This window comes from Carlito syrichta, unplaced genomic scaffold (assembly GCF_000164805.1).
Source record: "Carlito syrichta isolate Samal-C Ts95f unplaced genomic scaffold, Tarsius_syrichta-2.0.1 Scaffold169463, whole genome shotgun sequence".
NCBI classification, from domain to species: Eukaryota; Metazoa; Chordata; class Mammalia; order Primates; family Tarsiidae; genus Carlito; species Carlito syrichta.
The window spans coordinates 66959-90433 of record NW_007113559.1 but is presented as its reverse complement, the minus strand read 5'-3'; the positions used below and the strand labels follow the sequence as shown (position 1 = coordinate 90433).

The following is a 23475-nucleotide window of genomic DNA, read 5'->3' as shown; positions in this document are numbered from 1 at the left end:
AAAAAAAAAAAAAAAAGCATAAAGGAAAGGAAAGGAAAGACATCTTTTTTCCACTAGCAGTCTTAATCAATGCCTAGATCATCTGAGCTATCAAGCACTGGTCCTAAATTCTGGTCTAGTTTTTACACATCTGCTGCCAGAAATAAGTAAATTGGCCACACACAATGACCCATGCCTGTAATTCCAGCATTCTGAGAAGTCAAAGCAAGAGGATTGCTTGAGCTCAGGAGTTCGAAACCAGCCTGGGCAACATAGTGAGACCTCGTTTCTACAAAAAAAGTCAAAAATTTAGCTGAGCATGATGGTGCACACCTACAGTTCCAGTTAGGTGGAAGGCTGAGGTAGGAGGATTGCCTTAGCCCAGGAAGTCAAGATTGTGGTGAGCCATTGCACTCCAGCCTGGGCAATAGAGAGAGACCCCAACTCAAAAAAAAAAAAAAAAAAAGCAAATAAATAAAATACGGAGCCGGGCTCAGTGGCTCAGCCTGTAATCCCGCGCCTTTGGGAGGCTGAGGTGAGTGGGTTGCCTGAGCCCGCGGGTTCGAGACCCGCCTGGGCAGCGAGACCTCATCTCTACAATAAAGCAAAAAATCAGCCGGACATGGTAGCGCATGCCAGTAATTCCGGCTACTTGGAAGGCTGAGGCGGAACGATCACCGGAGCCCAGCAGGTCGAGGCTGCGGTGGCCGGGAGTGGCCACTGCACTCCGGTCTGGGTGACAGAGTGAGACTCTAACTCAAAAAATAAAATAGGATTTGTAGCCAAAGAAATACTTAATTCAAAACAAAATGAGAATTGAAAAGGATACTCATCTGAATAAAAATAAATTAGGCTTTCTATCCTCAGCTGAGATATTTTGTAACAGGAACATGTAATCACATCCAGCTATAATTCTAAAATGGAATAATTCACAGCCTAGTGCTGTCCACTGGAAAATATCTCTTGTATTCTGCAAACTGCCCCTGAGGCAAAAGGCCTTCCAGGAGGCCCAGGTCTTTCCTGCTGTGAGCACATATTGGTAGAGGCATCACAGAATACAGCTCTGGCTCGTAGAAATCAAAACAAAGTCAGAGAGTAAAAGCAAAGAAATTAACCATGTTCTTATAAGGTGCAAGGCCTGTCCCATGGTAGCAACCTCATGAATTATCACTCATGCTTCTGATAGAAATCAGAGACAAAAGCCCAGTACTTCATAGAGAAGGACAAGGCTGGGGCCACTGAGTGTGCAATCTAGAAGGACCTCACTTCTGTTACCTTGGCACTGGCCCATGTTGGAGTGATCGCTCTCTGGCCCCCCAGGAGCCCGAGAAATGCGTTGCCAGTCAGTATTATCTCCGGAACCTTGGATCATACCGCACACATTTTCCAGTTCAAAATCACATGAGTCCATGAAACTCAAGGAAGAGGCTACAAAAGAAAAAAACAAATGAATAATTATTGGCACTCATACAACATTATCTAAGTAATAAAAACTGAGTGTATCCCAGTATTAGAAATAACAGGATAGCGTTAGGGAATGCCTCCTCCATTCGAGGTGACAGTGACTTGATGGCCACCCCTTTATCGACAGAAGCCCTAAAACAATGGATTAACTCTGTAGGTGAATAAACTGCCTGCCCCAAGTCTTTTTTTTTTTTTTTTTTTTTTAAGTATCTAGTTCATAGAAACCGGAGTCCACGCTCCCTCTAGTTATCCAATCCTCAAGCCACAACCCAGATTATTGAATTCCGATTATATTACAACTATACACCTCATTTTAATTGAAAAGCAGTTCAAACTGATCCACATTTGAATTAGTAACAGCTTCAAAAAACTGCCTGGGGCATATTCCTGCAGGACCCAATTTGTGACCTTGTGAGAAGAAAAATGCTGTTCCCCAGTTATAGATCGGGAGCAGATGCTATTTTTTTTTTTTTTTTGCCCTGAATTTCACATTTCTATAACCTCAGATACCCCAACAAAATGCTCAGCAAAATGGGGTGGGTCTTCATTGTTTCCTACATTGCAGAGGGAAATACAAATTATTTCAAAGAATCTGTCACATACAGCAGTTATACAGTCGGTTCAGCTTGAGGAGATCATAGTCACTGAAATCCATGCGTTGGCCGATCACATCCTCGAAGTCTGAGATTCTTGTTACAATGGTCGGCTCAGTTCCATTTCGGAATGCGGTTTTACTGTAGTGCATCACCGAGGTATAGTCATAGGGAACGTTCAGAGAATCTGATACTTTATCATCATAGGTGTTAAAATTGTGCTCCTTGCCTAAAGGATGAATAAAAAACCTTTAATTTCTTGATTTTGTAGTCCCAGCTCCTTGGGAGGCTGAGGCAGGAGGATCGCTTCAGTCTAGGAGGTTGAGGCTGTGATAAGCTGTGATTGTGTCACTGCACTCTAGCCTGGGTGAGAGAATGAGACCCTGACTCAAACAAACAAACACTTGACGTTCACAGACTTCATCTTACCTTACTCCTAATACTGTTAACTTAGAAATGGAGAATATAGAACCTTAAGCAACTTTTACTACAACTGATTTACTGTATTTCTCATTATTCCTATCTTAGAATATAATATTCAAGTTTAGACTTATGATACCAGCAGCTGCAATGATCATATCTAAGGTTCCATCACAGCCCAAAGTTGGAACATTAGCATTTGGCCGAAAGTTCTAAACCACTCATGAAAAGGAGGAGTCAAACAAGTGCTGTTAAACAAATCAGGACATTGGCTAGTGGTGAGCAGGTTGTGGCCGCCACTGCAGCTGGGGACAGAAGTAAGAGGGTTTGGGAGGGATGGTGAGATGAGACCTGGGAATGATAACTCTCTAGCAGTTCTAGAAAGGAATAATTATGAAGGATTGGCATAGGGATTTCATGGTCATTGGAATATGTGTAGATGTATTTAAAGCTTGGTGGCTACAGTTAATAATACTATATTGTCTAATTCAAAATTGCTAAGAGAGCAAATCTCTCTGCCCCTCTCTCTCTTTTTTTCTTTTGGGTTGGAGTCTCACCTCTGTTGCCCAGGCTGGAGTACAGTGGCACGCTCACAGCCACTGTAGCCTCAACCTACTGATCGCTCAGGCGATCCTTCCACCTCAGCCTTCCAAGTAGCTGGAACTACAGGCATGCGCCACCACACCCGGCTGATTATGTGATTTATTGTAGAGATGAGGTCTCACTAAGTTGCCCAGGTTGGTCTTGAACCTGTGGGCTCAGGCAATCCTCTCACCTAGGCCTCCCAAAGTGCTGGGATAGGTGCGAGTCACTGCACCCGGCCTTTTTTTTTTTTTTTTTTTTTTTTGAGTAGGAGTCTCACACTGTCACCCAGACTGGAGTGCAGTGGCACACTCATGGTCACTGTAGCCTCAGCTTGCTGGGGTCAGACGATCCATCTGCCTCTTTTTTTTTTTTTTTAAGCAGAGTCTCACTCTGTCATCAAGGCTGAAGTGTAGTAGCAAGATCACAACTCACCATAGTCTGACTTTCTGGGCTCAAGCCATCTCCCATCTCAGGAGCTAGGACAACAGGCATGCACCACCATCTCTGGTAACTTTTTATGTTTTATCTTTTGTACAGAAGGAGTCTCACTGTATTACTCAGGCTCACCTCAGACTCTTGGCTTCAAGCGATCGATCCTCCCACCTCAGCTTCCCAAAGTGCTGGAATTACAGGCATGAGCCACCATGCCCAGCAAAAAAAATAAATCACAAATGTCTCACCACAAAAAAAGTTAAGTAAGTGAGGTGATGGCTGTTAGTTATTTTGTTTTAATCATTGTGTACATATATCAAAACATCACATTGTACCCCATAAATATATACAATTATGATTCTTCCATTAAAAAAATAAAATAATAATAATAAAATTTTTAATGAATACATTTAGAGAAGATGCCAGACCACTTAGCATTGTACTAATGGGCGACTGATCACAACTGAAATCAGATGGTTTTGTGGACCCAATGAGATGGTTCTAATCTCTAAATCATAAAGATGCTTTAGTAAAAGTGGGCAGAAGCATCTAACAAAAAATGTTATTTTGGGAATACTAAAGAGTGAGGCTGTGGATTAAAGCTAAGTGCGTCTTTTGCTCTAGAAATCCTTTAGTTTGCTGCTATTCGTGACCTCAGCTGAGATCACCAGAGGCTGAGGGGATTAAAAGCAAGAGCTGTGATTTCAGGACTGTGGTGTCAGGGGCATCACACAGCACAGCCCTCACTCATTAGCAGTGCCATTCCCTCTGCTTCGGCCCACACAAGCCGGACAGATAAGGAAGCTAAGGTCACTGTGGAGTGTGAAAAACGTGAGCTCTGGTCATACGTGGTGATTAAGACCTTTGTGACTCTGAGCACAAAATCACAAAGAGTTCAGGCTGTTCAACTGCTACAATGTTTCCCAAAATGGTATCCATGAAATCCAAGAAATCCAAATACTCCACAGGCTACTTGCAGAAAGAAAACTATGATCAAATCACTTTGGAAAAGGCTCCTTTTCTTGGAGGTTTACAATTCATGTCCATCTAACAGGGACTTTGAGAAGGCCAGCAGAATAAGTACATTTAATTTCTTTAAACCTAGGTGCTACGGTTTGAATGTGCTCCTCCAAAAAGCATATGTCGGGAACTTAATCCCCAGTGTAACGGCATTGGGAGGGAGGACCTAATGAGAGGTGAACTGGCCATGAAGGTTCCACCCCCGTGAATTTATTAGTGCCATTATCGCAGGATTGGGTTTGCTATTGCAGACATGGGTTCCTTATGAGAGGAACTTTGGGCCCCTTTCCTTTCATGCATTCTTTCTTGCCCTTCCGCCCTCTGTCATGGGATGTTACACAGCAGGAAGGCCCTCGCCAAAGGTCAGTCCCTTGACCTTGAACTTTCCAGCCTTCAGAACCCTGAGAAATAGGCGTCTGTTCTTATAAATCGCTCAGTCTATGGTATTTTGTTATAGCAGCACAAAACAGACTGATACCCTTGGATTTGCCAAAATAATTTGACCACAGACTCCTGTCTACACACTGACCTTATGGACATGTTGTGGGACAGACTCCATAGAACACGTTTTGGGAAACACGAAAAAGTTTCTTAGAACATATCTGGCTCAGAAGTACTGGAGTTCTGAGATCATAGTGCCCCAATGACTTTAAGACACGTCAACTCAGACTCAGAGCTAAGTGAAGTAAGACATCAAAACATCAGAGCTTTAAAATTATTATTATTATTATTATTATTATTATTATTATTATTATTATTATTATTATTGAATTGGAGTTTTACTCCGTCACCCAAGTTGTAGTGCAGTGGTATGCTCATGGCCACTCCAGCATCGACCTGCTGGGCTCCAGTGATCCTTTGGCCTCAGCCTTCTCAGTAGCTGGAACTACAGGTGCAAGCTACCACACCCAGCTAATTTTTTATTTATTGTAGAGACGAGTTGTTGCCAGGTTGCCTGGGCTGGTCTCAAACCCAGGGGCTCAGGCAATCCACTCGCCTCGGCCTCTCAAAGTGCTGGGATTACAGGCTGAGCCAACAAGCCTGGCCGAGTTTTAACATTATTAACAGTTGAGGCTGGGCGCAATGACTCACGCCTGTCATCTCAGTACTTTGGGAGCCTGAGGCTTGAGTATCATTCGGGGCTAGGAGTTCAAGATCAGTCTGAGCAACATAGAAAGACCTCATCTCTACAAAAAAAGAGCAAAAAATATTTTTTAAAAAAGTTGGCATAGCGAGGCTCAGTGGCTCAGCCTGTAATCCCACGCCTTTGGGAAGCTGAGGTGAGTGAATTGCCTGAGCCCGCGGGTTCGAGACCCGCCTGGGCAGCGAGACCTCATCTCTACAATAAATCGAAAAAATCAGCCGAGTGTGGTAGCGCATGTCTGTAATTCCAGCTACTTGGAAGGCTGAGGCGGAAGGATCGCCGGAGTCCAGCAGGTCGAGGCTGCGGTGGCCAGGAGCGGCCACTGCACTCCAGTCTGGGTGACTTAGTGAGACTCCAATGCAAAAAAAAAAATTGGCACAGATGGCAAGAGAGGACACATGCTCAGAAATCCAGTCTTTCACTAAAAATGCAAGAAAACAAAAGAAATATACCTGACTGAATTCTTTCCCAAATTATTCTGACATAGTCATCCCGATCAGAACGTGACTGCTCGTGCCAGAATCCCAGTGCGTGCAGGAACTCATGTTGAATCGTGGCTATTCGGTCACAGTTTGCCCCGATGGAAAGTTCTTGCCTCCCAACATGCCTATTTCCCACGGAAGACCAGCACCTTACAGGAGAGTTCACAGGAGGGGGGGAGAGGATGTTACAATGATGCACTTTGAGGTCTCAGGGCAGAATCTCCACTGCCTCACCCACTTCATCACCCACCTGAATTCTTTGTTTGTCTGTCTGTACATTCCTCTCATGACCCAGGTGAGGGAAGGAAAAACGTTATGGACAAAGTGATCTCCTCCCTTTTACTCACAGGAGTAAGTCCCCCCTTTAGCCTCGTCCTGGTTTTCCTGGGAATTTCAGTCTTTTGAGATTCTCCTTAGTGTGCCTGTGCCCATTCACAAGAGCTTTGCAAGACAGCAACTGCTCAAGAATCAATGAGCTCAAGACTGTTGCCTTCTTAGCTCAAGAAATGAGAGTTACTAGATTAAAATAAATTTAAATACAGGACCAGGCATGGTGGCTCATGCCTGTAATCCTAGTACTTTGGGAGGCTGAGGTGGAAGGATTGCTTGAGCACAGGAGTTCGAGACCAGCCTGGGCAACATAGCAAAACCTCATCTCTACGAAAGATTTTTTTTTAAAGTAGCTGGGCATGGTGGTGCATGCCTGTAGTCCCAGCCCACTCAGAAGACTGAGGTGGAAGGATCTCCTGAGCCAAGGAGGTGGAGGCTCTGGTGAGTTGTGATCCTGACACTGCATTCCAGCCTGGGTGACAGTGTGAAATCCCAACTTAAAAAAAAAAAATACAGACATGCACACATATGTGTGTTTTATCTGAAGGGGGAAGTAAAGAATATGTAAATTACAAATGGGTTGAAATTCACAAGGTTGTGGATTGGATGGTACACAGTCACACATACCTTGTCTTAACATTGGTAGTCTGGTTGCCTGTATGGATCTATTATTTCTAGGACTAGAAAAACTCCAGCGGTCTTTTACTCTCCAACAGCCAGCAAAGGAAGCCCCCACCCTATCCTAAAGGTCAGGGCCTAGGACAATTGTTATATTGCAATGCCTCAGGTGTGACAGTTCTCTCTAGAACCCTAAAAGACTAATTCCTCAACTTACCCACTGCCTTTGAACACTGATATATAGTTAGCTTCTCCAGTCCAAGGCTTGAAGTCAATACACGTTTTTAGGCGATAGCGTTCAAATGCATTGAGGATAACTCCCTTAGCATTCATTTCTGAGAGAAGGAAACAAACAAAAACATAATTACTAAAATAATAATCACTTACAAATACATGGTGGAATACCATGCAGACATAAAAAATAATGAAATCATGTCTTTTGTTTGTAGCAACATGGATGGAGCTGGAGATCATCTTTCTAAGTGAACTGACTCAGAAACAGAAAACCAAACACCACATATTCTCACTTGTATGTGGGAGCTAAATGGTCATAAATATGGAAATAATAGACACTGGGGACACCAATAAGGAAGGAGGTGGGGAGGAGGGTTAGGGTTCAGAAACTACTTACGGGGCACAGTGTTCACTATCTAAGGAATGGGCCACCTAAGACCCAATCCCCACCACTACACAATATGTCCATCTAACAAACATGGGGGTGTACCTCTTGAATCTAAAATAAAAAATAATAATAACAAATAAAATGGAAAAAAAAACACTGAAAAATTCACCATAGAAGCAGATCATGCAATATATTGTTTATCATGAGTTAGCCCTTTCATGAATGTTTAGTATTTTTACAAAAATTTAGAATCAGTACCAACTGAGTATTCTATAGAGTATTTGATTATTCTTCAGATCCCTTATTTTGTCTTACATTTCTCTGGAGCTCACTAATGGGACATTACTAAACATTAAAAATGCATTTCCTTACCTCAGAGAACATATACATTAGATCACAGGCAATCAAAATAAATAATCACCAACACATTAATCACCAACTCAGCTTTCAAATTAAATAATCACCAACTCAGCTTTCACTGAGAAGCTACACTATGTATTTAAAACCTCACAGCAGAGTTCTTAATCTGAAGACTTTGAGTTGGAGGGTCCATGAACACTTTGAAATAGTTTGCAAAGTGTATATCTATATCTACATGTGCAAAGTGCATTTTCTAGGAAGTGCTTACAAGAGGTTTGCAAGTGAGTTCAGAGCAGGGTTGAGAACTATCGAAGATGGACTGGATAAAAAAAAATGTGGTACATATACACAATGGAATATTACATAGCCATAAAGAAGGACAAAATACGGACTTTTCAGCGACTTGGATGGATTTGGAGTTGATCATACTCAGTGATCTATCACAGAAACAAAGAACTGAGCACCACATGTTCTTACTCATAAGTGGACCCTGAACACCTATCATCATACTACAAAAAAGTGATTGGCAGTAGTGAGACACTGCCAGGGGAAGGGAGGGGTGGGGCGCATAACATCAATAAGGGTTTCTGATCCTAATCCAGGCAAAGTGAAGTCCAATGGGAGGCCCAAAACTTCACTTATGTACTCAATCCTGACTTGTTGCCCACAACTTTAAAATAAAATAAAATTTAAATTAAAAATAGGGTTAAGTCCGGACTCGATGACTCAGCCTGTAATCCTAGCACTTTGGGAGGCCGAGATGAGTGGATTGCCTGAGTCTGTGGGTTCGAGACCAGCCCGGGTAACGTGGTGAGACCACATCTCTACAATAAAATAAAATACAATAAAAATTAGCCGGGCATATAGCACACGCCTATAGTTCCAACTACTTGGGAGGCTGAGGCGGAAGGATTGCCAGAGCCCAGCAGGTCGATGCGAGGTGGCCTTGAGTGTGCCACTGCACTCTGGCCTACGCGACAGAGTGAGATTCCAACTTAAAAATTTAAAAAGGTTAAGAACCAATGTTTGGAGAGAAGTGATGCCAATGGGTCGGACAGATAATGGAGCTCAAAGAAAGCAGAGGCATGAAAGCAACATGCAGAAAAAGAAGCTTATGGGCAACCAGGAGACAGGGACTGTATCAGAGGCACATGGAAGACGACACAAATGGGCCAAGTCCTGGTGAAGTGAAGGATGGTGTCCTGCCAGGATGTAGGAGATGGCATGGTGGGCTAAAAGCACTTGGACTTTGGAGCCAGAAACACCCGTGTGCCTCCCTACCCTCACCACTTATGACGTGTCACCTTGGCCAATTCAATTCACCTTTGGAGTTTTGGTGTTATCAGTTAAGTGAGGGAATAAAATCACCTACGCAGGGATATTGTGAGGATAAGGAGAGAAAGTAAAGGTGCAGTCCCAAGTAAAATGTTCATTTCCTTCCTCCTTCTTAAGTAAACATTGTGTAGAAGCTCAAGGAAGATTACTTGGAATGCCTCTGTCTAGGCAAGTCTGAGAAGATCAAGAACAGAATTCATGTAGGTAAGATCCTAACATCCATGATTATATAAGAGGCACTTAGAGTTCAACATTTTACAATACCACACAAGTAATACACAATTGTTATAAATGAGTTAGAAAATGGATGTGAACAAAAAGATATTTAAAATCCTATCGTCCAGGAATAATCAATTGCCCTTGCCATTCCTTTTGTTTATGAATACATACATAACATACACATATTTTTATTTAAAAAGTCACAATCTACAAAATATTTTACCAACTATTTTTTCACTAAATAATATACGACTGGAATCTTTTTTCATTACTAAGTATTGTTTTTATCATTTTAATGACTGTCTTATATGGCTGTAACATTCAAAATGTTCTGTCCGATAAATATCACATTTGGATCATTATTTCAGATGTAACATATCCTTAAAATAAGGTGTGATGATGCCGATCACCATGGCACTGTTTTAGAACAGGGGCTGTCAGTCTAGGCCTTTTTGTTTTTGTTTTTGTTTTGAGTTGGAGTCTCACTCTGTTGCCCAGGCTGGAGTGTAGTGGCATGATCACCGCCACTGCAGCCTCAACATGCTGGGCTCAGGTGATCCTTCTGACAGTCTTCCAAGTAGCTGGAACTATAGGCGCATGCCACCATGCCAGGCTAATTTTTTTATTTATTGTAGAGGTCTCGCCAAGTTGCCTAGGCTGATCTCAAACCCATGGGCTCAGGCAATCCTCTCTCCTCCACCTCCCAAAGTGCTGGAATTACAGGCGTGAGCCACCACGCCCTGCAGTCTAGGTGTTTTAACAAAGCTTAATGAGTATAGTTTCTTCCCAACATTGAATTGTTCTGATAATTAAATAAGAAAACATTTGTGAAAGTTTTATAAACAATATAGCTCGCTACCAAGGTAAGAGCTTCATTTACCATGTGCCTTTATTTCCCAGAGGCCTTAATTGACTTTGCATCACAGATGCAGAAAGCTCCACCTGGGATCATGGCGTGTAAATTTCTAAGCTCTGAAGGATCAGGCGAGTCTCTGACAATTCCAGGAGTTCAGCAAGCAGATGTTCAGTACCATTTTTCCTTACTAGCCAGTTCAGGTTTCTAGCCCTTTCCCTTCATTTATATCCCTGCTTCTTTTACCCCCATGCTTCCCTACTCCACCTTCCCTCCCCCTAAATTTGGCACTCAGGCAAGAAATTATAACTTATTCACTGGAAGCCATAAATGGCTGCTTCAAGTACTATCCCTTTCAAGGGAGTTGCATCTACCCACCAGATAACACCTGAAGTTTAAACTCAAAGACTAAAGTCCCGCTGGTTGAATCTCACAGGTGGCCTACCAGATTAGGGCCTTCCAGAAATATCTTACTAGGTATTTGTTTTTGCTACATGTAAGAGAAGACTTGCTTAGTAATTTCCTTAGTCTAAGTCACTTGAAGATAGATCAAACTCCTGAAATGTGAGAAAATACTTTTCTTAATTTGAGCATAGAAAATGAATTGCAGTCTTCAAAACTACACAGAGGTAAAGTATTTTCTAAATAAGAAAAAGATCAATATCACATCATTTAAAAAATTGGTCCATAAAAATTTTAAATGTAATTCTATTATGAAGACTATATAAAATGAAAAAATGCACTAATATTAAGTGGAAAAATTAGAATTAAAAATGTAAAACACCATTGTTTATAACTATGTAAAAATGAACGCAGTTTGAATTGTAGGAGCTAGGCTGATTTTTTTTAACCTAACATGCTTCATATAAATATATATGTATATACAGAGGGTGCCAAAAAAGTTATACACATTTTAAGAAAGGAAAAAATTATTAAAATTGCAATACTCAATATATACCTGCCTGTAGCATGGTGATGCTAGCATTCATTTGAACGTCATACTACACGTTGCTATCATAATTCAACTCAACTTTGAAAAGTAATACACAGATAACATCTCTTAAAATGTGTATACATTTTTCGCACCCCAGTATATGAAGTCAATATTCTCAAATATTTATCAATTTATTTTAAAATATGTATTTACTGCATATAATATGCCAGAGATTATGCTAAGCCTCACACTTGCAAGATGAAAAATAACTCTGTCCTCAAAGTATTTGCTGTGTTGTCTACAATGAAAAACAGGTAAATGTCAAAGGAAAGCATCTTCAAAGTAAGAAAAAGAAACAGATAAATAAAACTCATAAGGGATTAGGATGTATTTGGGTAAAATACTTGGTAAAAATAGCCTAAGAGATGCAGTCAAGTTAAGGCTCACTTATCTTTCATGGAACACACTTAGGAGAATAAATATTAATTTATATCCCCAGAGTAATAAGAGAAAAACTCAAGTTCTGGTTACATTGTTTGCCTGAGAGGTCTTTTGACTATTTTTGCCTAAATTATGTTCAAAAACCCATATAGTTTATTGCTTATTAGAATTAATATGTTATAAATCACAAATTCAGTTTCCATCCACCACTAGAAAATTAGGTTGACCCAAGGAGAAAAATAAAGAAAAGACTTTCATTGTTTTTTTTTAAGATTTTAGTTTGAATCTCCAACAAGGCAGGCACAAGTGGCACAACATAAATGTCAGCGTATCTGATCTTAATATTCCCCCTGTACTATCACTGTCATGTTTGCTCTACTCCTAGATATAATGTAATCTCCATTTTATTCAATAAAGATGCTTCCAAAAAGAAAAAATATCTATAAAAATTTTCAAAACAAAAGTACTTTACATTTTTTAATCAAGAGACTAAGCAAAGAAAATGTGTATTTTAAATCTTTCAGACTTCCCTGATTCCAAACGTCAATGAACATCTCTCTCTCTCCTCATATCCCATGACCTCTTGATAACTTCTAATCCTGTTAACCATCCTTTCTTGCAGTTCTCTACCCTACGGTTGGTTTTTTAAATCTACATTTCTGGCCATTTCTCCCTCTCAATATGTCTACCAAATCTTCCTTCTATATAAATTCCAAAAAAATTACACTCCCAGGCTGAGTTCCATTCTTGGCCATTTTCTCACTCAATACAATCTTCTAAGATCAGTCAATAAGATCCAGTTATCTATAGAGTGCCTATTAAGGCATTGGGTGAGAGACATTCATTCATACCCATGGCTCCAACCATCTCTTATATCCGAATAGTTCCCAAATACATCTCTATCTTGAATGACCAGGTCATATGCCAACATGTATTTGATGTCTCTATCAAAATGACCCTGATGCATTTCAAATTCTGCAAACCCAGAACTATTTTCCACCACACTTCTTTATCTCAACTATTTTCAAATATAGTCCCTTTTCTTATTAAAGGCATAGTCATCCTTCCAGTTACCCAAGACCGAATCCTGGCACTAGCATCTCTTTACCTAGACTTACCTTCTTCTTGAACTCTTACTGTCAGTCACCAAATCTAACAATGGCCTCCTAAATCATGTTTAGATTCATCCACTCTCGTTTATCCCTACTGAGAGAGTCTTGGTTCAGAATCTCTTCTTTGCATCCCTGAATTTCCTTAACAGTCTTTTAACTGGCCTCCTTGCCTTCTTCTTACCCCACTAATAACATGACTTCTACATCACAACCAGAGTGACTATTCTAAAGTGCAATTATAATGATCTCACTTCCACAAGAAAACTTTTGGTGGGTCCATGTTACCATTAGTACACACTTCAAGTTCTTTCACATGGGAAAGACCCAAGTCCTTTCCAGTAAGGGCCCTGTCTTCCTGCTCAACTTCCTGTCTTCCCACTCCCAAACTAAAGTCCATCTGGGGGTTTTCTCTCCTCTCTGTGCCTTGGCACAGGGTGGTCCATCTGCCTAGAATGCCCTTCCCTTGCTACCAGAGGCCTCATTCGCCCACAGGGTGCCTGTGTGCCAATCAGAAAGAGGGGCTGCATCTGGGCAGGTGCCAGTGCTGGCTGGCCAGGTGGTCAGTGGTACTTTCATGCAGGGAAATGAATGCCTCCTGGTAAATGGAACACAGTGTTAGTCTCAGCCCTGCTTGTCCACCCTCCTAGCCACCTGCGTATGGTGTACATCTTATACAACCTTCATGGCAACCCTGCCGCAGGATGTCATCTGCTTGTACCTTGAGATCTACCATGGGTTAGTCACCCTCCAGTGTGTTCTCATAGCTCTTTGGACACATCACTAATCACACTTCAACTCTGTCATAATTCACTTTTGGTTTATCTGAATCTCCACTGAAATGCATGATTTTTAAAGAAAACAGTAGGGGTTTTTCCCAGACAAACTTTTCCCAGACAGCACTTTCGGGGCAGGGCGCAGTGGCTCATGCCTGTAATCCCAGCACTTTGGGAGGCGGAGACAAGAGGATTGCTTGAGCCCCAGTGTTCAAGACCAGCCTGGACAACTTGACAAGACCTCGTCTCTACAATAAATAAAAAAATTAGTCAGGCATGGTGGCACATGGTTCCAGCTACTTGGAAGGCTGAAGCAGAAGGATCACCAGAGACCAGCAGGTTGAGGCTGCGGTGGCCATGAGCGTATCATTGTACTTCAGCCTAGGCGACAGAGTGAGACTCTGATTCAAAACAAACAAAAAACCCCAGCAGTTTTCTAAACTGATGCTGGTCAGTGACATCGTGGTCACCAGTCTATCAGCAAAATGAGGGCCATGGTTAGAATATTCTATCAAAATTAAATTCCTTCTATAGAAAAGTTGTCCCTATTTTTTTATTCTATTATTCTGACATTTTAGTATTTTAAAGATGATAATAAAAGATAGTAGGTTCTCATTGTTTAAGTTCCCAACTGGGCAAAATAAAATGTTTGTTAATATATTGCTAGTCCCTAAAGTTTTGTTTAGTTGGTTATTTTATGCTTTTTATCACATAGAAAATCTGAACACGTGGGAAATCACTGCTTCAAAATAAAGTCTAGTGTCCTAATCCTTGTGTCCCCAGTATCTAGCACAGAGTAGGCACTGGGGACACGAGGTAAATGTCGGTTGAATTAATCCCTATATTGGTCAAAACACAGCAAATATTTCAGACAGAATCATTTAGGTTCTTCTCATTGTTCACTTTGCTTATATTTTTAAGTAAACGCATACAGTCACACAAAGGGACAAACAAAACCTTAAAGGCCATGTGAGCTCACCCTTGGAAACACAGTAATCATATTCTGTCAGAAACATACATTATATATACTCCAAGATGCATACTAACCCAAGCTATCTTCTAGAACATAAGGAATGGTGTGAGGCCATCTGTAGTTTTCTCCGATAATGGAATTTCTATCTTGTACCTGTCAAAAATAAATTGGGCTAATTAAACGAATTGGGCAAAAACTTTTGAAACAATCAATACTTAATCCAGAAATAAGCTCAAACATACGTGTGTATATGTGTGTGTGTGTAGCCCTACTCTTATTATAGTATAACAAAGTTTCTAGGAAAAAAATTACTAATTTTTATCATTAATTTCATTGACAAAGTTGGAGAAGGAATTATGTAAAAAATGATTGTTGGAAAATTGAACTATAAGTATTGGTAGAAGCCGGGCTCGGTGGCACAGCCTGTAATCCTGCACCTTGGGAGGCAGAGGTGAGTGGATTGCCTGAGCCTGCGGGTTCGAGACCCGCCTGGGCAACTTGGTGAGACCTCATCTCTACAATAAATCAAAAAATTAGCCGGGCGTGGTAGCGCGCACCTGTCGTTCCAGCAACTTGGAAGGCTGAGGCGGAAGGATCGCCGGAGCCCAGCAGATCGTGGCTGCGGTGGCCGGGAGCGGCCACTGCACTCCAGTCTGGGCGACAGAGTAAGACTACAACTCAAAAAAAAAAAAAAAGTATTGGTAGATTTATAGGTTAGTATCCTACACTGGAGAGTTAAAATATCCAAGAAGAAAGTGATAACAAAACCTCAACAATTTGGACCTCACAATATCAAAAAAAGTCATGCATGAGCTGGGCCAAAGTTTTCAAAAATTTTTAAAGAATTTTACATTTATAATAGAAAATTAATAATATTTGACTAATGTATCCATCCAGTCAACAAATTAAATATTGTTCTAGAGAATAGAGATTCCTTAGTAATAAAACTACCAAAGTCTGTACCTTCATAGAGCTTATATTTCATAAGGGAGACAGGCAGTGTAAGAGAAAAGAAATATATTTTTTTTCTTTTATGAGACAGGGTCTTACTCTGTCACCCAAGCTGAAGTGCAGTGGTGCAGTGCCAGCTCACCACAGCCTCAACTTACTGGGTTCAGGCTATCCTCCTACCTCAGCCTCCCAAGTAGCTGGGACTACAGGTGCACACCATCACACTTAGCTAATTTTTGCATTTTTTGTAGAAATGAGGCCTCTCAGACTCCTAGGTTCAAGAAATCCTCCCACCTAGGCCTCCCAAAGTGCTGGGATTATAAGCATAAACCCCTATTCCCAGGCAGAAAATAAATAAATATTTAAACAGGATGAATTTAATAGTTGTAGGGCACCAGGCGTAGTGGTTCACGCTTGTAATCCCAGCACTTTAGGAGGCGGAGGCAAAAGGATTGCCTGAGTCCAGGGGTTTGAGACCTGCCTGGGCAACTTGATGAGACCTCGTCTCTGCAAAAATAAAAAAATTAACTGGACTTGGTGGCGTGCACCTGTAATTCCAGCTACTTAGGAGGCTAAGGCAGAAGGGTCACCTGAGCCCAGAGGGTCGAGGGTGTGGTGGCCGTGAGCGTGCCCCTGCACTCCAGTCTGGGCGACAGAGTGAAACTCTGACTCAAAAAAAAAATAGTTGTGGGGAAAATTCAAAAGAGACATATAGACAAGAGTAAAGGGATGGGGGGATATGTGAGATAAAGTGGTCAGGACAGGTCTTTCTGAAGGGATGACATTTAAGGTAAAAGAGGAATGACAAGAACGGACCAGGACTGAAAGAGGGCCCTGGGAAGATGGTTTCAGGAGAAAGGAACAGTAGTTGCGCTGAGGAGGAAGCATACTTGGTAGGTTTTGAGTTAATGTTGAGATCAGCAACCTAATGAGCGAGGAGAGAAAATGGATGAGATGAGAGAAGAGAAAAGATAGGAGAGGGAAGCAGGAGTTGAGTCGTACAAGGCCTTGAGTCACGCAGGGCTAAATCTGAAGACTATTCTAAACGCAACAGAGAGCTGTTGAAGAGTTTTAAGTCAAATGTGAAGTGATGTCATTGCCTTTTAATTAATTTTTAATTAATTATTTTTTAAAGACAGATTCTCACTGTCACCCAAGACGTGAACATAGCTCACTGCAGCTTCAAACACCTGGGCTCAAGGGATTCTCCCACCTCAACCTCTCAAGTACCTGGGACTATGGGTGTGGGCCACCACACCTGGCTAATTTTTTTTTTTTTTTTTGTAGAGACAGGGTCTTGCTATATTGCCCAGGCTGGTCTCCAACTCCTGGCCTCAAGGCTATCCTCCGGCGTCTCATTGCTTATTTTAAAGATGACTTTGAGGCTAGGCTCAGTGGCTCACACCTGTCATCCTAGCACTTCGGGAGGCCAAGGCAGGAGGATCACTTGAGCCCAAGAGTTCAAGACCAACCTAGATAGCATAGTGAGAACTCGTCTCTACAAAAAATTAACTGGGCATGGTGGCACAAGCCTGTAGTCCTAATTACTTGGGAGGCTAAGGCAGAAGGATCGCATAAGCCCAGGAGGTTGAGGCTTTGAAGAGCTGTGATGGTGCCGCTGCACTCCAGCCTGAGTGGTAGAGTGAGACCCCAACTCAAAAAAAAAAAAAAAAAAAAAAAAAAAAGAAATAATAATGCTTATGATAGTCAATATTTAAGTCGCTCTAATCTATATGAAAGGTACCTATGTTCATCAGTGTCATGATGGCTAGATAAGAAGCAGCACTCTTTAAGAATAGGTTTGCTGGCCAGGCTCGGTGGCCCAGCCTGTAATTCCGCGCTTTGGGAGGCCGAGGTGAGTGGATTGCCTGAGCCCGCGGATTCGAGACCAGTCCGGGCAACTTGGTGAGACCATGTCTCTACAATAAAATAAAATATAATAAAAATTAGCCGGGCATGGTAGCACGCGCCTGTAGTTCCAGCTACTTGGAAGGCTGAGGCGGAAGGATCGCCGGAGCCCAGCAGGTCGAGGCTGTGGTGGCCAGGAGAGGCCACTGCTCTCCAGTCTGGACGACAGAGTGAGACTCCAACACACGCACACACAAAAAAGAGTAGGGTTGCAAGCACTTTTACTTGGCAACCCATTTTAGTTGAGATGAGTCGAAGTTGAGATGAATCAAAGTCACAAAATCAACTTATTTTTTCTTAAAGGATTATTGTAGTTGTTACCTATTTCTGCATAATAAATTTCCACAAATATAATATCTTAAAGCAACATATGAGGAGAACCCCCCCAAAACCTGGAATTTATTAATAAAAAATTGTGTATTTATTCTTACATGTTTAAAATTCAGTCACCTTCAAAGTATTCTCTGTTTGATGCAAGACACCTATCAGAATGCTTTTTCCACTGCTCGGAACAGTTTTGAATTTGTCAAGTTTGATGCCTTTTAGTACTTCTGCCACCTTTTGCTTCACCTTTTCCACATGGGCAAAACGTTTCCCTTTGAGGACTTTTTTCATCCGGGAAACAACAACAAAAAAAGATGCTTGAAGCAAGATTGGGTGAAAAGGAAGGGCGGATGGAGAACAGGGATCATGTCATTTTTGGTCAAAAACTGCTGAACACTCAGCGCAGCGTGGACAGGTGTGCTGATAAATCACCTATCATGAAATGGACACATGTGTTGAAAGAATCTCCAAAGAAAAATTCACTGACGCCGAACACAGTCTCTCACAACAACGCTAGCTGGTACACTGATGGCGATGGATTCCTAGAACACCTACCCAGTGGGGGGGCCTGCCCTCCAAAAGATAATTACAGGTTTTTTGGATTCTCCTTCATACATTCATTGTTTCACAGTCAAGAGTCACCCAGTTAGCCAGGTCTTCTGCTTTACAAGGCTGCAACCCAGGTGTCATTCAGGGCTGCAACCTTACCCGAGGCTTAACTGGGAAGGATATGTCTCTACACTCACGTGGTTTTTGGCAGCATACAGGTCATTACAGATTGCAAGACTGAGGATCTCAGTTTCTTGCTGGATCTTATGGCTGGGAAAGTGCCCCCAGTTCCTTGTCATGTGGCCTTCCCAACATGGTCACTTGCCTCATGAAAGTCAGCAAAGGAGGAAGACTCCTAGCAAAATGGATCATAATTTTTGTTTGTTTTTAAAATATCTATTTCTTATGGTAAAAAAACCTGATTCATTGAAGACGTTTACAAATTCAGTTTAAGTTTTGCTTCAACTAGATTGAATCTGTGAGGTCTTATTTTTTTTTTATTTTATTTTATGTATTTTTTATTTTTTTATTTTTATTTTTTTGAGTTGGAGTCTCACTCTGTCCCCCAGACTGGAGTGCAGTGGCCGATCCCAGCCACCGCAGTCTCGACCTGCTGGGCTCCGGCGATCCTTCTGCCTCAGCCTTCCAAGTAGCTGGAACTACAGGTGCGCGCTACCACACCCGGCTCATTTTGATTTATTGTAGAGATGAGGTCTTGCCAAGTTACCTGGGTGGGACTCGAACCCGCGGGCTAAGGCAATCCACTCACCTCAGGCTTCCAAAGGCGCGGAATTACAGGCTGAGACACCGAGCCCGGCAGAGGTTTTATTTTTAAATGAAAGTGTCATATTGTTCCAATAATGAAAATCAATCAGATCAATAAGGCTAAGACATATCTGATGAGTTACAGTGGCTTTAACTAAACAGAAATTTGAGTAATGAAAGATGAAGACAGTATTATACCATCCCTTTGAGGACAATGTATTCATTGAATAAATGTGTCACTTTGATTCTGTACCGTTAGAAATAGTTGGGTTTACCAGGCACAGTGACTTGTGCTTGAAAGGCTGAGGAGGGAGGATCACTTGAGCTCAGGAGTTTAAGACCAGCCTAGGCAACATAGCAAAACCTCATCTCTACAAAAAATAGAAAAACTAGTCAGGCATGGTAATGTGCACCTGTAGTCCCAGTTACTTGGAAGGCTGAGGCGGAAGGATCACCTGAGCCCAGCTAGTCGAGGCTGCAGTGAGCCATGATCGTGCCACTGCACTCCAGCCTGAGAGACTCAAAAAAACAAAACAACAACAACAACAAGATGACTAGGCTTAGCAAAACCCATACTGTCCAATAATTCTCACTCTGTATTTAGGTTGCAGTGAATAACAGATTTTTTTCTTTACATTGTTTTAACTCACCCCATCAAGCCTGATGTCTCCCTCAAAAAGATCCAGACCCAAACCTAAGCGTGAAGATAAAAATTCATGTTAGCAAACTGGATGCAAACTCTTCACATAACAGATGATGTAAAAAAGAAAAGAAAAGAAAAGAAAATCCACAAACCTTCATTGATATCAAATATGTCTTGGTCAATTCCACCATCTATATCTTTGACTGAAATAACAAAGAAAAAAACACATTGAACATTATGTTTATAAAGCAGAAAATAGTTATCATTCATATAATCAGAAATAAGCAAGTTTCTTTTGCCTTAGGTTAATGACTACTAGATTCTGATTCAACATATACTGATTGACAGATTGATTGAGAGCCTCCCATAAGCCAAACTGAAGGTTTTTACAAACACTCTGTACTATCCACATTCCTTGCATGCCAAATGACTTTAGGAATAAGAAATTGGTCAGTTCATACATTATTAAGCTTTATTTGAAAGACTAGACTAGATAACTAGGTAAAGTAGGAAACAAATTTGGTCAAATCGGCCCAATCTAAGTGTGTGTGTGTGTGTGTGTGTGTGTGTGTGTGTGTGTGTGTGTGTGTAGTATACCTCAAAATTATCAAGCAAAATTCTTAAACTAAACTTGAATTACTCTTTTAAATTGCAAGGGGATGGATAACATGACCAAATCTCTAAGTGTGCAACTGAATCAGAGTAGACTGTGGTGTCAGATCTATTAGACTTGACACAAAATAGCAAAAACAATAATAAATGGCATTTATAGAATGTCTACACATCTGTCACTGTGTTTGGTCTTTCCTATCTCACCATCTGTCTAGGACTTGGAACACGAAAAATAAAGTGTCCCTCCATTAATCAAGATAAACCAGTGTTAGATCAAAGGTCAATGCAATTATGCATAAATTGTACAGGTTGATGTTTAGCATTAAATGCGTCCTAGGTTCTCCATAACCTAGAGCAAAACTGAAAATAGACTCACCAAAGCTTTCTGGAGTTTGCTGGGAAACAAATACATAAAAAAAACATATTATTGTGATGTCCATGATATAAATGGTCTTCTTGGTTTCAATTTACATCTAGCCATTTGTTGTTTGATTTTTGATTCATATTATAGATTACTTTCTGGCATATGTTCAAGACAGCTAACATTGACCCAAAGATCTTCTCATTTCATATAGAAAATGAAACTGCCTGTTAAATGCATTTGAAAGTGAAGGAAACAAGAAACCAACTTCAAAAATTGAAAAAAAGAAAGAAAGAAAAGAACATTAGACCCTAGCCCTCTAATAAGTGTTCACTTTGCACAAGATTTTTCTAAAGGGTTTAGGAGCAATGTTAGAAAAAATCTAATAATTTACTTCTAATGTTGTAATAATATTGTAATTTACAATGATCTTTTAAAAAGAAATTTTAGCCAGGCTCGGAGGCTCAGCCGGTAATCCTGAGACTTGGGAGGCTGAGGTGAGTGGATTGCCTGAGCCCACAGGTTCGAGACCTGCTTGGGCAACTTGGTGAGACCTCATCTCTACAATAAATCAAAAAATCAGCCGGGTGTGGTAGTGCGCGCCTTTAGTTCCAGCTACTTGGAAGGCTGAGGCGGAAGGATCGCTGGAGCCCAGCAGGTCGAGGCTGTGGTGGCTGGGATCGGCCACTGCACTCCAGTCTGGGCGACAGAGTGAGACTCCAACTCAAAAAAAAAAAGAAATTTTATTCAAAACCCCTTTCATCATATTTACTTTCATATTTTCCCAGGGTTCTGTCTTCAAAGACAATATCAGATATTTAAGAAAAAAAAATCAATGCTTATATTTTGTGATGGAATTTTTTTTTTCTGGAAATAGGTTCTCCACAAATGGCCAATGAAACTCAGACTACATGCCCAATGGAAAAAAAACGAAGTAAGTCTGAGAAATGTCTTAGTGTAATCTAGTAAAATAGCTCTTAGGATAGTCTGAGTTGTTTTACTGGCATTATGAACCAAGATAATTCAGTTTACCTTCCGGGTACTCAGACTATCTGTAAAATATGGCAATACCTGCTTTGTGTGGGTATTGGGAGGGTTATATGATATAATGTGAAGGTACTGTGTAAACTGTAATAAATCGCCACAAAAGCGTAAAGTACAATTTTATTCAAAGACAGTTTACATATCCAAATACTAGAATCTTTTAAAGTGCTTAACAAAATATGAATATGGTTGGACATGGTGGCTCACAACCCCTATAAACCCAGCACTTTGGAAGGCCAAGATTGCTTCAGTTCCAGAGTTCAAGGTTAGCCTGGGCAACATAGTAAGACCTTGTCTCTACAGAAAAATTAATAAAATAGCTGAATGTGGTGATGCATGCCCGTCGTCCCAACTACTCAGGATGCTGAGATAGGAAAATCACCTGAGCCCAGGAGTTTGAGGGTTTGGTGAGCCCTGAGCCATGATTGTGTCACTGCACCACAGCCTGGATGACAGAATGAGACTCCGACTCAAAAAAAAAAGTGAGTATGAACTGGATGAATAGCTACCATTATTTATACCCACACACAGGCACACACTCACCAAGGAATGCCAAGCCATCTGCAGAATACAGTTATCAAGGATTTGTTCCTAGTTACCGTTTTAACATATGTTAATCAGTATCTCTTGTTTGCAGTTCTCTAGTTCCCATTCATATAATATCACTTCAATACAATAACTGCTACCTGAAAATCACAACTAAAGGTTTTCCCAGAGGCATTTGGCATTTTGTTTAAAAAACTGGGTGGATTTGTGATACAAACTATCTGTTAGAAAAGATTAGTTCAATTGTAGAGAAGTTATTCTAAATTGATGAAGAAATAGAAACCTCATGTTACAAAACCTTATAAGCATTGACTGTGCCTTTGTCATTCATTCATGTCTCAAGTTACTATAGCAGCAATCCACATTTCATTCAACAGTAAAAATAGAATGATACTCAAAATTCACATTTCCCATCTCATCCAAAGAAAACTTGTTACACAACAATAAAGCTGAAAGGAAAACGTGACCTTAATATGTCAATGTCTCTGCTCTGATGGGGCTATGTCTCAATCCCTATACCCTCCCCTCTAAAAATAAACATTCCTTTGATATTAACATTTTGAAATTTACAAAAACAAAAACTGAACAGTCGTAAGCAATCAATATCAACAGTCCCAAATCTTTCTAGTTGTTTTCCATACATTGTGTTCTTACCAAGCCAGAAATCACGAGAAGAGAGTCAAAGAACAGAAACCAAGACAGATTCCATAGACGCATGTTGTAGCTTCCAGCTGAAAGTTACAAACTGCGACAGAGTAGATCTGACTTCATAAAAGGAAAACATAACTTTCAGCCTTTGATCTAAATGATTCATATTGCAGGTCAGCTCACTGCTGTAGTAACAGCTCCAATCAACAAGTTAAAGTCCACTGTCCCTAACCACTGTCCACTTCCGCAGCACTACGGAATTGTCTTGTTGGTAGTTTTTTTTTGTTTTTCCTGCATCAACATTCAGCAGTTAAGTGCCTGGCTGAGAGTTGTTATTGAAATACCTTCTCCAAGGTATATGTACTGGTTGATCCTCAAGACCATTAAATGCTGTTTGAGCAAAATAAAATATTAAATTAATTTGTAATCTTGATC

The 23475-nt window shown here is 40.9% G+C and overlaps 1 protein-coding gene across 1 annotated transcript in view; it reads right to left on the bottom strand.

Annotated features, from left to right (window-relative positions):
• Window positions 1–23139, bottom strand: part of MEP1B (meprin A subunit beta) — a 42904-nt gene extending 19765 nt beyond the window's left edge. Inside the window, exons 1-9 of the mRNA XM_008051301.2 lie at window positions 23047–23139; window positions 20818–20836; window positions 19982–20026; window positions 19837–19880; window positions 14764–14842; window positions 7285–7402; window positions 6090–6268; window positions 2047–2265; window positions 1255–1407 (exon numbers count right to left, since the gene is read on the bottom strand). Of these exons, the coding sequence (XP_008049492.1) occupies window positions 1255–1407; window positions 2047–2265; window positions 6090–6268; window positions 7285–7402; window positions 14764–14842; window positions 19837–19880; window positions 19982–20026; window positions 20818–20836; window positions 23047–23109 (919 nt within the window). The 5' untranslated portion in view covers window positions 23110–23139. The remainder of the gene's footprint in view (window positions 1–1254; window positions 1408–2046; window positions 2266–6089; window positions 6269–7284; window positions 7403–14763; window positions 14843–19836; window positions 19881–19981; window positions 20027–20817; window positions 20837–23046) is intronic.
• Between the last annotated feature and the right edge of the window lie 336 nt (window positions 23140–23475).